Consider the following 12497-nt stretch of genomic DNA (forward strand, 5'->3'; position numbering starts at 1 on the left):
GGCCTGGGGCTGGGGGGCGGCCGCCCAAGGCGTCGTGTGTACCCCAGCGGCACCGCGGCGCTCCCTTGGGACGCCCCGCGTGGGTCTCAGCGCCGGAGCTGGCCACGCCGCCGCGGTTTCCTCTGGCCGCTGCCGGTTTACAAGCGCGCAGATGGAAAAAGCGGCGGCTGGCCAGGCTCGCCGGCAGCCGGGCGGCACACAGCCCTCGCTTGTTCGGCCACCGGCACCCTGACACCGCTGCTGCGGGTGCCCTTGGGGGCTGGCTGTGCCCGGCGTCCCTGGGCTGAGCTCCCCGGACACGTGCGCCATGCGTGTCCCCCCGCTACAAGCGTGATGGCCCCCACGTTGTGCCGGGAGCGGAGCCACGGTGCTGTGCCGGGGCCTGCTGCGGAGCCTCCCCCACGCTGGCCCAGTTTGAGGGGCCCCAGTGGGAGGGGGATGACTCAGTGCAGCCCCCCCCCCCCCCCCCCCCCCCCGTGCCCGCTCCCCCATAACGTCACTCGGGAAGTATGTGCCCGATGCTCCCGGTTCCCATTAGCTGGGGGGGGGGGGGGGGGGGTGATGGCTGCTCCGACAGGAGAAACCGCAGCACGTGGCCGCCTGCTCCGGCTGGGAGGAGAAGCTGGGGCTGCTGACGTCGGGGCCCTTCGCTAAATCCCAGCTGCGGGTCCTGGCTGCCGCTGGCCCCAGGTCCCTGCCAGGGGGATGCTGCGATGGGCAGAGGAGAGGCAGATGCTGCCCCTCGGGGTGACAGCCCCCTGAGCACGGACCCACTCCCGGGTAGGGTGACCCCCAGGAACCTGGGCAAAGGTGGGATGGGACGCCACGGGGCTCAGCAGGTACTGCTGGCCCCAAACCTGCCTCCTCCTCTGGCTCCTGGCACAATCCTGCCTGCTGAGCAGGCAGCAAGGGGCAGAGGGTGTGCAGGCGAGGTTGTAAAAAACAGGTTTATTTTATGAAAACATCTAGAAAAGAGCAGGCGTTACAGCCCTTGGATCAAACAGGTCCCGCACAGGGGCCCATCCCCAAGCCCTCCACCAGCACCACCCTCCCAGTGCCAGCACCTCCCTCCTCCACCAGCCATGGCCCCGCTAGGCTGGCTGCTTCCACAGGAACGTCTGGATGGAGTCGCTGGGGGCCGTGGCTTCAATGAAGCCGACCTGTGGGTCAGAGATCCCGAAGGACACGTCCGTGGGAGAGCTGTGGGGATGCAAGAGGGGGATGCAGGTCAGAGGGGGCAGCTGGGCTTTGAGCTGGGGCAGCTGGGCTGAGCCACTCACCGATTGAGGACCACCAGGACAACGGCGCCATCGGGGCGCAGGAAAGCCGAGTGCTCTAGGTCGCACCGGCGGCACTTCTTGGAGACAGCCAGCCCCACGCGCTGCGAGCCCTCGGGGATGAACTTGCTGCAGGGACAAGCGGGGCCTGAGCGTGGTGCCCGCGATGGTGGCTGGAGCTGGCAGCCGGAGCCAGCAGCCACTTGCCGGCCACCCCCAGCCCTGACCCACCTGAAGTGCCCCAGGTGGTAGAACATGGGCTGCTTGTAGAAGACGTCCTTGCTGCTGTCCACGATGACGGGGCTGTCCACGTAGTTCTTGCTCCAGTTGGGGCCCCCCTCCAGGTCCAGGGCCAGGTTCCAGTCGGTCCAGCCCGTCACATAGTTGTTGAGGTTCTGCGGGGCAGGTGAGGGTGCTGAGCTGTGGGTGGGCACAGGAGGTGGCCAGCGAGCCAGTAGCCCCCACTGAGCCCTACCGTCAGGATGCTGTGGCTGTACTTGCTCCCACGGTCCCAGCCACCCAGCACCACCCTGGGCTCCCAGAAGTAGGAACCGGTGGAGGCTTCCGTGGAGAGAAGAAAATAGTCCGGGAAGAGGTGATGGGTGATGGAGAGCGTGAGGTCAATGGGCGCCAGGAAGTCCAGGTACCAGTGGATGCCGATGCCGCTGATGTAGCTGGCGGCCACAGGGTCTTTGAGAACCTGGCAAGAGAAAGGAATCACCAGTGCCCAGGGCTGGGAGAGCCACCAGGGAGCCAGGAGAGCTGCCATGGGGACTCACCACCTCGGCCCAGTAGGGCAGCATCACCCGCTGGTCGTCCAGGATGATGAGCTGGACGTCGCGGTGGGAGCTGTTGGCCAGCGCAGGGCCCAGGTCCTGGGCGATGAAGTCCCGCTGGTGCTCGGGGGAGAAGCCCAGGCACTGGAAGGGGTAGAAGACGATCTCGCCTGCCGTGGGCTCGTTCCCCGCCGTCACCGCCCAGAAGGTCAGGTTGTGCTTGGCGTATTCGTCCAGGAACCTGGGTGCGGGGGCAGATGGTGAATGGCCCCGTCACGGCAGCACCAGCCCCGGGCACGGCAACCCCAGTGCCCACTGCGCTCCCGCGACCCCTCACCGGATGAAATACTTGGCCCAGGCCTGGTGGTACTTGTCCCCGGGGCTGCCCTTCAGCGTCCCCCTCCCCGTCATCGCGCCATTCGTCTTCATCCAGACTGGGGAGGTCCAGGGGCTGGCGTAGAGTGACAGCGGCCGCTTGGCCACTGCCTGGGCTGCCCGGAGGATGGGGATCTGGGGATAATCAGGATGGCAGCGAGCTCTCCGGGTCTGCCCCAGTGCCGGCATCGCAGGTGGCAAGATGAGTCCTCTTCCTCCCCACCAGTGGGAAGATGCTTCCCATCCCATCCCATCCCATCCCATCCCATCCCATCCCATCCCATCCAGGCTGCAGCCCCAGCACCTTGGGCTCGCCCTGGGGGACTCACCTTCATCCCTGTGTCCTCCTCTGTCAGGTTGAAGTGCTTCAGCTCAAAGTCACCCTCCACGTCAGCATAAGTGTACAGGCGGACGGAGAAGTCGGTGCTGGCCATGGGGACACGCACGAGGTTGTACTCGATGCCTGGGGACAGGACAAGCAGTGATGGGCATCCCTGGGGTGTATTCGATGGGGGGTTTGTGGGGTGTGTGCAGCCCCCTGGCTTCCAGTAGCCTCCCAGCCCCTTGGCACAAGTCTCAGCAGCCAGACCGTGAGCAGCGGAGGCCAAACAGACCAGCCCTGCCACTCAGCAGCATCGCCCTGCCCCAGGCTCACCTTCCTCGGAGAAATAGGAGCGGAGCAGGTTGTTCTGGGCATCCTTGGACAGGGACTGGATGTTGATGGCAGCTGAGTCCGTGACGGAGCCACCAAAGCCCTTCACCTTCTGGTACCGCTGCGCCGTGTCCAGGGTGAGGTGGAAATCTGCGGGGGACAAACATCATCGCAGCTCCTGCGCAGGGACGGACTCTGTTCCCTGGTGCACGGGCAGACGTCCAGCCACGGCGGATACCTGGCGTCTTGGCGTTGCGCTGGAAGCTCCCCTCGCTGCGCTCCAGCCGCTTCCCGGCCTTGCTGCTCTCGTACTTGACGTAGGTGCCCGGGGCCGGCAGGACCACGGGGTCCAGCGTGTCGCAGTACGTGGCGCTGCAGACGCACACCAGCGAGCCGTGACCGAAGTCCTTGGCGTTGCAGGGACGGCCGCCTGTGGCAGGAGGAGAGCCCGGGCAGGCACAGAGCGGTGGCAGGAGCCCAGCTCACCCCTTTGACCCACCACGGACACCGAACCCGCTGCCCTCTGCTCAGGGACGTGGCGTCAGCGCTTACCTGCTGCCCACGACGCTGCCTGCACCAGCAGGAGCCAGCCCAGGACACCGGCGCACCCAGGCCCCATGGCACCTCCGCGGCAGCGCGGCTCGGATGGATGCTGACGGCAAGCACCAGGGCGGCGGGTGTCAGCGACCAGCTCCTCTTGCCCTGTCCAAGCCCCGCATGGGGACAGAGACCCAGGGCAGGGACAGCCTCAGCATCCCCCTGCCTGGGAGCCTCAGGGAGCACCAGCACCCCACGCCGGGGCTGAGCCCCTGCCACCCTTCTCGCTGCCTACAGCCCAAGGCCATCGCTCAACCCCGGTGCCCACCGACAGCTCCAGCTGCTTCCCGGCCAGGGGTGCAGCCCCCAGGCACGTGCCACCCTGTGCCCACTGGCCTGGCGTTCCCAGCCACCCACACGCCGGCTGTACCCGGCAGCTCGGTTCACTCCCATCACCTCCCTCCCACTCCTTCTCCCTTCTCGCTCTTCCCACAGCTCTGCCGTGCTGATCCACGCGTACCCGGTGCCTCCCGAGCCACGACCGGGAGCAAACAGCTCCACACTCCCAACCCCACGAGCGTGGCAGCCTGGGCTTGCCCACCCTGAGCGGTTTGGAGCTCGAGCCCCTGGCACAGAGGGGTCCCACATCCCCCTGCTCTCTGTGGGTGCTCCTGCCCTGCCCGTGATGCTGGGCAAGGAGCTTCTCTACGAGGGCACAGGAGGAGCCACCTCTGCGCCTTGGGACCCCGGTGCCAGGCTGCTGCCCTCGGGCAGGGGGAGGTGAAGGTGGGACGACGCCAGCTCGCTGCTCCCTGCGACAGTGCGGGCTGGGGACCGGGGCCAGGCGGGCTGTCCCACACACATCACCTCCCAATCCCTGCCCAAGGGCGATGGCCAGTGCCATGAGAGTGGCCTCTGGCATCGCTATTCACATCCCCACTGGCTGGTGAAGCCGCTCTGGACCCGGGGTACTCACCTGCTGCCAGAAAACCCTCCCGCCGTGTCTCTGCCGGGTGCGGGGCAGCAGGACCTGCTTTCTGGCTGTGCGTGGTAGGAGGTGACGGCGTCTGGCGGAGCAGGAAAGGTGAGTCCGGGAGAGGACAGCTCATGGGACTCTGTGCTGCGTTTGAAGAGCAGCCCTGGGAACAATTTCACAACCCCGCTCCAAAGAGAGCTTACAACACTCACCACAACATTTGCAAAGCTCTCCTGAAACCTGTCCCAGCCACCAGAGGGAAGCCGGAGGGAGCCAGGGGAGGGCCGAGATGCCCACCAGCCCCAAGTGCTTCCATCACCCCAGACAGGACCCCCTGCAGCCACCTCCACCGAGCGGAGCGCTCCCCTTGCTCAGAGCCCCCAGGAAAGCAGCCTTATCTCCCCAGGACACCCTCGGGCAGGGGTAGGGCTGGCTGTGCCCACCCAGGCGTCCCCACTGGGGTCGTCACGCTGCTGCTCAGCCTTGAATCCCACCCGGCAGCAGCTCGGCTCTGCCACGGGCACAGGCAAGAGCTGCCCACAGCCGTGACCCGTGCCCGGCTTGTGGCTGCACCAGCATCTTTCCTGGTGTGGGCCACCCCACGAGCAGCAAGTCACGGCAGGGACGGCCGCACCCCGCTCCTCGCCGCCCAGCTGAGAAGGCAATGGGCTCAGCGGGGGGGCTGCAGGGGCTGCCCACCGAGGCCCTACTCACCCTCGCCGTGGGGCTGTGCCCCCCACGCCTGAGCCCCACGCCCGCAGCCAGGCTGGGTGGAGCAGGCTGCAGCAGTTTATCACCTGCAAAACAAGTCTGGGCTCCGCACCTTCTAATTTGGGATCCTTCCTAATTGCAGGCACCGGCCCATCAGGAGAAACGGGAGGGGGACAGAACCACAGGAGAGGTGGCATCTGCCCAGCCTGGCTCTGGTGTCCCCCCTGACGCCATGCGCGCGGGCGGGCAGGCAGGAGCCCCTCACCCTGGATCCGCAGCCCCTCGCCCAGAGCCCGCTCCTCCCGCTGCGGCCAGAGCAAGGCACAGGCTGCAGCCGCTGGGGATGACGGGGACAATTCCTCCGGCTTCACCCCGGCCCCTCACACCCGCCACCAGGGACATCGCATCCCTCAGTTTCCCCGCCAGCGTTTTGGCACGGAGAGAAGGTACCAGCCCTGCGGCAGATGCATTTCCAGATGGCCGGGGAGCCCCGAGCCCACCCGGAGCAGCTAAGCTGAAGCATTTCCCTGCACACACGTCCCTGAGCTCTGCCGAACATCTGGGGCGTGCGGGGCTCCGTGTGTGCCTTCCCTGCACAGCCAAGCTTTGATGTACCTCGCCGTTTGGGCCAGCGCTACCCAGAACGGCGATAAAAGCACAGGAAGGGCAGATGTTCTCCATGAACAGGGCTGAGATGGAGCCCGGTGCCACTTTTATGCCACGCTCCAAGAAAACAGCTGTTAAACCTCTTTTTTTTTTTTTTTTTTTTAGCTTTTTCCCCAACATCAGCAGCTCTGCAGCTCACACACAAGGGGAGTTTGCCAAGGAGTGCTCTGGCTTTCTCATTCCAGGACTTCAAAGATGCTGGTAACGTTCCCAAAGGCTGGAGCAAGCAAATACTGTAACTGGTATTTAAAGCGAGCAAACAGGATGGCCAGGTAATTGCAGGCTGCCAGCTCCGTGTCGGCCACAGCCAGAATAGAGGGGAGTCTGTCCCGAGGCCACACCAGTGGAGGGTGGCTGGATGCAGCCAGTGGCGGGAGCTCTGGAAGAGGTGGCATCAATTTATCTGTGAGGGCTGGTGGATGGGGACACCGATATAATTCACTCAGCCTTTTCCACAGCATCTGCCCTGGTGCAACAGGACATTTTGATTTAAAAAAAATTAAAAAAAAAAAATTAAAAAAAAGTAGGCTGGGGAACACCAAGGGCACATATGAAACAAATCAAGAGCTGGCAGGCGGCTGAGGCTCCAGCTGCAGCGATAAACAAGGCAGCCACACGCGGGCCATGGGGCTGGAGCCCTCCGGGGCACCCCTCGCCCTTCGCCGCCTCTCCGAGGAAAACCGAGCAATTTCCGAAAGCATAGAGGAAACACTGACGGGAACGGCACATACCGGAGGGAGCACGTCACGGCTTTACTTGGCACCCGAGACACACGCGAAGGTTTCAAGGGAGCCACGTGTGGAAGCGTGGTCCAGGAGACGGTGCAGCAGCGGCTTTCAGGGGGCTGGGGGTTGCTGGGGAGGGAGGGGGGAGGCTGGGAAGCACCAGCAGCCCTGGGGAGACCCCAGCAGCAGGAGAAAACACAGCCCCTTGCACAGGGACAGGACCTCCTGCACCCCCAGCACTGGGTCACCACCCGCTTCCACCATTGAAGGATGCTGGAAAGGGTGGGGGAAGAGCTGACTCCTGGTGAACCTCAGAGACCCCCCAGCCCCCCAGCACGGTCCCCAACACTGCCCTGATGATCACTGCTGGCGCCATAGGTAGGTCTGGATGGAGTTGGCCGGAGCCATGGTCTCGATGAAACCCACGGCCGGGTCCCAGATCCCGAACGGCACGTCCCAGCCAAACCTGGGAGGTGACAGGGGCCGAGCGGGTTGGCACAGCTGGGGCTGAGCATCCCCCTGCGAGCCCCCAGCCGGGCTGCCCCGCTGACCTGTTGAGGACCACCAGGACGAGGGCCCCGTCGGGGCGCAGGACAGCCACGTGCTCCAGCTGACAGATGAGGCAGCTGCTGTGCAGCCCCACACGCTGCGAACCCTCGGGGATGAACTTGCTGTGGGGAGAGGAGCAGGAGAGAGATTGTGCCCTTGGTCTAGGGCTGGTGGCAGCACCTCAGCCCCCCCTGGCCCTGGCCCACCTGAAGTGCCCCAGGTGGTAGAACATGGGCTGCTTGTAGAAGACGTCCTTGCTGCTGTCCACGATAATGGGGCTGTCCACGTAGTTCTTGACCCAGTTGGGCCCCCCCTCCAGGTCCAGGGCCAGGTTCCAGTCAGTCCAGCCGGCCACAAAGTTGTTCAGGACCTGGGCAGGCGGGGAAGGTGCTGAGCGGGGCTGAGCTGGGCCCCCAGCCCCGGGCAGGCAGAGCCAAGGGCCGTACCGTCAGGATGCTGTGGCTGTAGCGATCGCCTCGCTCCCAGCATCCCAGGGACACGGAGAACCGGAGGGTGAGGAAGCCGCTGCAAGCCTCCGTGTAGAGGAGAAAATGGTTGGGGAAGAGCTTGTGGGTGGCCCCCAGGCTGCTTCCAGCCGGGACGATGCCGTCCAGGTACCAGTGAATCCCCACGCCGGCGACATAGCGGGCAGCGGTGGCATTGCCCAGGATCTGGGGGGAGCAGAGGAGACACCTCGCACCACGGCCACTCTGAGCCCCGTGGGGTCGGACATACAGACCACACGTGCCAGCGGGGTCTCCCAGGGCCACCTGCCTCCCCTCTTGTCCCCTTCTCTGGGCACCACAGCCTTCCACACCTACAGCCCCCTCCGTTCAGCACCTGCACCCCAAGTAGCAAGCCACGAGCAGCACCCCGACATGGCTCTGGCACCCCGTTGGGTACGGAGTAACGAGTGCGTGGGGGCAGCCGTGCCCCTCGGTGGGCTCCTTCGCCCTCGCATCACTCCTGCTCCTGCCTTGCCCTCCTCCACATCCCCCTCCCCGGACGGTTTTGCACCACAGCCCTGCCTGATCCCCGGGCACTGCTGGTTCGAGGTGAGGGAGGGCCGTGCTGTGCCCTTCCCTGCAGCTCCAGCGCTGCTCGAGGCAGGGGCAGGAGCACGTTTTGTTTTCTTTCCTCTCGGTTTAAGGCAATTCCCACAAACAGCTCTTCAGCATCGCGAGGGGTGAGCCGAATCGGCCGAAACTCTGCCTGGAGAAGGTGCTGGTGTGCCAGCAGCGCCTCTGCGTGCTGCACTGTGAGAATCTGGGACGTGGATGCCACCTCCCGTCCCTGCTTCAGCCAGGCACACGAGGAGGTGGTTGCCACCGAATTAGCCGGCTCCGGCTCCCTCTCTGGCAGACTCGGTTTGCCTCCTGCTCTCTCTAGGGCTGGGGGTGGCTGCTGGCTTAATTGTCAGCTAAAACCCGAGACTTGGGTGGGAAACGGAGCAGACGGAGAGGAAGGAGCCAGGCAGGGAGGTAGGCTTTGCTCTTCACCACTTCAGCCCAGCGCGGGAGGTGGATGCGCTGGTCGTCCAGGATGATGAGTCGGGTGCGGTGGGGGCTGCGGGCCAGCGCGGGGCCCAGGTCGTGGATCACAAAGTCCCGCTGGCGCGCGGCGGTGAAGGCGATGGTGGGGAACTCGGAGGGCATGAGGAGCGCTGCGAGGGGCTCGTTCTGCACCGTCACCGCCCAGAAGGTCACGTTGTGTTTGGCGTATTCGTCCAGGAACCTGGCACAGGGAAGGTGGGGAGCGTCAGCCGTGCCTGCCCACCCTCTGCCCACCCCAACCCGCTCCCCAGCCCTCTGTGGTCCTTGAGCATCCCGGCCCCAGGGGATGGTACTTGACGAAGTAGTTGGCCCAGGTCTTGTGGTACTTGTCCCCTGCCTGTCCCTTCAGGGTGCCCTTCCCGCAGACATCCCCGTTACTCTTCATCCAGGCTGGGGAGGTCCAGGGGCTGGCGTACAGCGACAGCGGCCGCCTGCTCATGGCTGAGGCTCGATGCAGGAGGGGGATCTGCAGGAGGGGGCAGAGGGGCCAGCTCAGCTCCAGCTGCAGCCCCCCAAAACCACACAGCCCCGTGAGGGAGGAAGGGGAGCACTCAAGGGACCTCTGCAGGGAACGGCAGCCTGCGAGCACCACCCCATGGCACAGTGCCCCGGCTCTGCACCCTGCCAGTGCCAGCTGGGATGCGCCAGGACGTGCCCCGGAGGAGGTGCTAGCTCCCACGGGCTATCCCCATGCAGCCCGCTGCCGTGCGTGGGGCTCAGCAGCGCCTGGTCACAGGGGTCCCAGCACGAGCAGGAGTTCTGGCGGGAGAGGGAACAAGGTGCCAACGGCAGTGGCTTCAGCCTCCCACCTTCATCTTCACGTCCTCCTCTGCCAGCCTGAAGTGCTTCAGCTCGTAGTCATGAGGGACGTCGTCGTAGCTGTAGGGGCGCACGGAGAAGTCGCTGCAAGCCATGGGGAGGCGGATGAGATTGTACTCCAGCCCTGCAGAGTGGGAAAGGCATCAGGCGGCACCAGAGCAGGTGCCCAGGCGACGGGGGTTTCTACAGCGGGGATGGGCACAGCCACCTCCAGGGACCCCACAAACCGCCCCACGCTGTCGGCGTCCGCGTGGCTCACCGCTCTCAGAGAAGTAGGAGCGCAACAGGTTGTCCTGGGCCGGCTGCGACAGCCCCAGGACATTCAGGGCAGCGGCGTCGGAGAGGGACCCGCCGAAGCCCTTCACACACTGGTACCGCGTGGAGACGTTGAGGGTCAGCAGCAGCCCTGCGAGGGAGACGCCGGCTCAGCTCGGGGCACCCAGGCGTCCTGTGCTGGCACCCACCACCCACCCGGCCGCGGCGGGTACCTGGGGCGCGCAGGCTGCGCTGGAAGCTCCCCTCGCTGCGCTCCAGCCGCTTCCCGGCCTTGCTGCTCTCGTACTTGACGTAGGTGCCCGGGGCCGGCAGGACCACGGGGTCCAGCGTGTCGCAGTACGTGGCGTTGCAGACGCACACCATGGCATCGCGGCCGAAGTACTTGGGGCTGCAGGGCCGGGCGCCTGGGGGCAGGGGGGCACGGGCAGGGTGGGGGCAGCTGCCGGCTTGGGGATGCGTCCCTGCCAGAGCTCTCCCGCCCTCCCCGGGTGCTGCTTCTGCCCCCGCACCCTGTCACCTCCCTGGGCACCCCAGTTCTGGTGCTGTCCCCAGGCTCCTGACCCTGTCCCAGGGCACGCTGGCACCCAAGCCACACCGTCCCATTGCCACCCTGCACTCACCTGCAGCCCAGGGCACCAGCTGCAGCAGCAGCGGCAGCCAGCCCACGGCACCAGCAGCCCCCATGGTCCCACCGTGTCCCCCTGGCTCCGACGGGTCCCGGGGAGCAGAGCCTGCGAGCAGGGACACCCTCAGCCAAGGCAGTTGCAGGCGCAGGGGTGGGTGGAGGGGCAGGCTGTGCTCCCCGCCTGGATCAGCACCCCTCTGCCTCCAGGGAGATCCTGCTGCTCCCTCCGTCCTTTCGCCCTGGCAAAGACCCTCACCCTGCAGGAAGGTGAGGTGGGTCCATCCGTCCCCCAGGAGCCCACAGCCCACCTACCTCCACCCCGGCTGCTCCCCAACCTGCGCTGCCACCAGCCCTCCTCCTCCTCAGGCGGCTCCTGTCTCCCCACCTCACCTTTACGGGGAGCTGCTTCGAGACCTCCCTCCGCAGCACACCCTCTCCCTCTCCCACACCCACAGCTCCTCCTTGCTCTCCTCCTGGCCCATACCGACTGCTGGTCTCGGACCCGGACCATCGTATGTCTCCGCCACGCAGGGCCAGAGCTGGGGAACATCGGGTGCCCCTCGCCTTCCCCTGCCGCGCAAGGGTGTCAGCCCCCGCAGAGAGACGGGGACTTTGTGCTGGCAGCTCTGGCTACGCCAAAGACCTCACCAGCCCAAGGAGATGCAGCACGGGGCAGCTCTGAGAACCCACTGCACTGCTGAGAAGGAAGAAGACCTCCTTTCTTTCTTTCGTCAGGTAGGGTCTGGATGAATCCCTGGAAGAACAGCGAGCCCACAGGCAGACTCTCCTTTTCTGGTATATCAGATGCAGCTGTGGGGCAACTAAATTAACCCAAGTGCCTCCTGCCCTCCAGCGCTGCCCTGCCACGCTCCCACACCTCCTCCTGTCACATAGGACCAAGCCACAGGGCACCCAGGCCGGCTGCCACCAGGAAAGGGGCAGCCAGGGCTGGGCAGCCCCCAGTTACCCCTCAAGGGGCAAAGAGGCAGCCCCGGGAAGAAGCTCCTGGCCCCATCCCTCCCTCTGCCCCATGGATCTCCCACCCCCAGCTGTGACTAAGTGTCAGCCGGCTGCTACACCCAGGCTAATTAGCCCCAATTTTGGGGAATGGGTTAATGCGTCAGCCCCTGCTGCCCCACCGAGATGCCTCCTGGCCTGCTGCCAGCCACCTGGGATGCCCCATCAACCCTTTCCCTCCCCATTTTGGAGTCTGTCTCTGCCTGCCCCCCCTGCCTGGTCACAGCCCCACAGCCCCCCCAGCTCCTGGGAGCAAAAACACTGTGGAGGCTGCTGGCGCTTGTCCCTATCAACACTGGCTGATAAGAGCTTTCGGCTGAGCAGGAAAAGTGAGACCCAAGGGAAGGGGAACGCCTTGGCATGAAGCGGGTGGCACAGGAGATGCTGGGCAGCCCCACCAAATCCTCCTAAAGCCGCTTCTCGCTGCCACTCCCAGCACACGGGGTTTCTCACGGCGCTGGCAGACCTGCCCCGCAGCAGGCAGAGGAGCCTGGGGGGTGACTTTTGTCCCTTAGCCAGGCCACTGGGGAACAGGGACCCTGGGAACACGGAGCTGGGGCTGAGCTGCCTTTACAGCGATCGCAACTCCGAAAACATTGGTGCCAGAGCGGGTGCGCAGAGCCCCAACACCGCATGGTAGCAGCGGCTCAGGCTCCAGGGTCGTGCCAGGCACCTGGACCTCAGCCCTGAGCACGGCGAGACCCAGCCCTTGCTGGTGGTCACTGGTTCTGGGCCAGTTGCTGGGAGGCGCTACCCTCCCAGCCCCAGCAGCCACCAGCCCGTGTGCGCCCCAAAATGAGCCAACACTTTGCAAAAGAATTAATGAGCCAAGCCCAAGGACGTTGGAGGATTCGCCCCCTCTCCATTTAACCCAGAGCCAGTCAGTCCTTCAGAGCTGAGCAGAGCAGAAGGACGAGGGCACAAATCCTGGGATGATTCAGCCTCTGACCATCGGCTTTTATT

At 65.3% G+C, this 12497-nt stretch overlaps 2 protein-coding genes across 2 annotated transcripts; both read right to left on the minus strand.

Moving 5' to 3' along the window:
* Nucleotides 1-1091: 1091 nt before the first annotated feature.
* LOC104354253 (lysosomal acid glucosylceramidase-like) lies at nt 1092-3699 on the minus strand. Its single transcript, XM_086478420.1, has 10 exons — nt 3633-3699; nt 3319-3510; nt 3084-3230; nt 2758-2891; nt 2391-2563; nt 2057-2294; nt 1753-1977; nt 1509-1672; nt 1281-1406; nt 1092-1200 (listed from the first exon to the last, which is right to left on the minus strand). Exons 1-10 carry the CDS (start codon nt 3697-3699, stop codon nt 1092-1094), a joined length of 1575 nt encoding a protein of 524 aa, XP_086334546.1.
* A 3356-nt stretch (nt 3700-7055) lies between these two features.
* Nucleotides 7056-10576, minus strand: LOC104348958 (lysosomal acid glucosylceramidase). Its single transcript, XM_086478418.1, has 10 exons — nt 10513-10576; nt 10105-10296; nt 9876-10022; nt 9607-9740; nt 9091-9263; nt 8744-8978; nt 7691-7915; nt 7451-7614; nt 7247-7366; nt 7056-7161 (listed from the first exon to the last, which is right to left on the minus strand). The coding sequence occupies exons 1-10, from the start codon at nt 10574-10576 to the stop codon at nt 7056-7058; spliced, it is 1560 nt and encodes a 519-aa protein (XP_086334544.1).
* Nucleotides 10577-12497: the final 1921 nt, after the last annotated feature.

Source organism: Leptosomus discolor, chromosome 26 (assembly GCF_034619465.1).
Source record: "Leptosomus discolor isolate bLepDis1 chromosome 26, bLepDis1.hap2, whole genome shotgun sequence".
NCBI classification, from domain to species: domain Eukaryota; kingdom Metazoa; phylum Chordata; class Aves; order Leptosomiformes; family Leptosomidae; genus Leptosomus; species Leptosomus discolor.

Bases quoted from the DNA above. Each gene is read 5' to 3' on its own strand.
- LOC104354253 (XM_086478420.1), bottom strand. From the start codon at position 3,699: ATGGGGCCTGGGTGCGCCGGTGTCCTGGGCTGGCTCCTGCTGGTGCAG. The intron at 2,295-2,390 runs GTGAGGGGTCGC...CCCCGCACCCAG, and splicing joins TGGGCCAAGTATTTCATCCG to GTTCCTGGACGAATACGCCA. The intron at 1,673-1,752 runs GTAGGGCTCAGT...CCTGCCCCGCAG, and splicing joins ACAGCCACAGCATCCTGACG to AACCTCAACAACTATGTGAC.
- LOC104348958 (XM_086478418.1), bottom strand. From the start codon at position 10,576: ATGGGGGCTGCTGGTGCCGTGGGCTGGCTGCCGCTGCTGCTGCAGCTG. The intron at 10,297-10,512 runs GTGAGTGCAGGG...CCCTGCCCCCAG, and splicing joins GCTGGTGCCCTGGGCTGCAG to GCGCCCGGCCCTGCAGCCCC. The intron at 9,264-9,606 runs GTGGGAGGCTGA...CCCCTCCTGCAG, and splicing joins AGGAGGACGTGAAGATGAAG to ATCCCCCTCCTGCATCGAGC.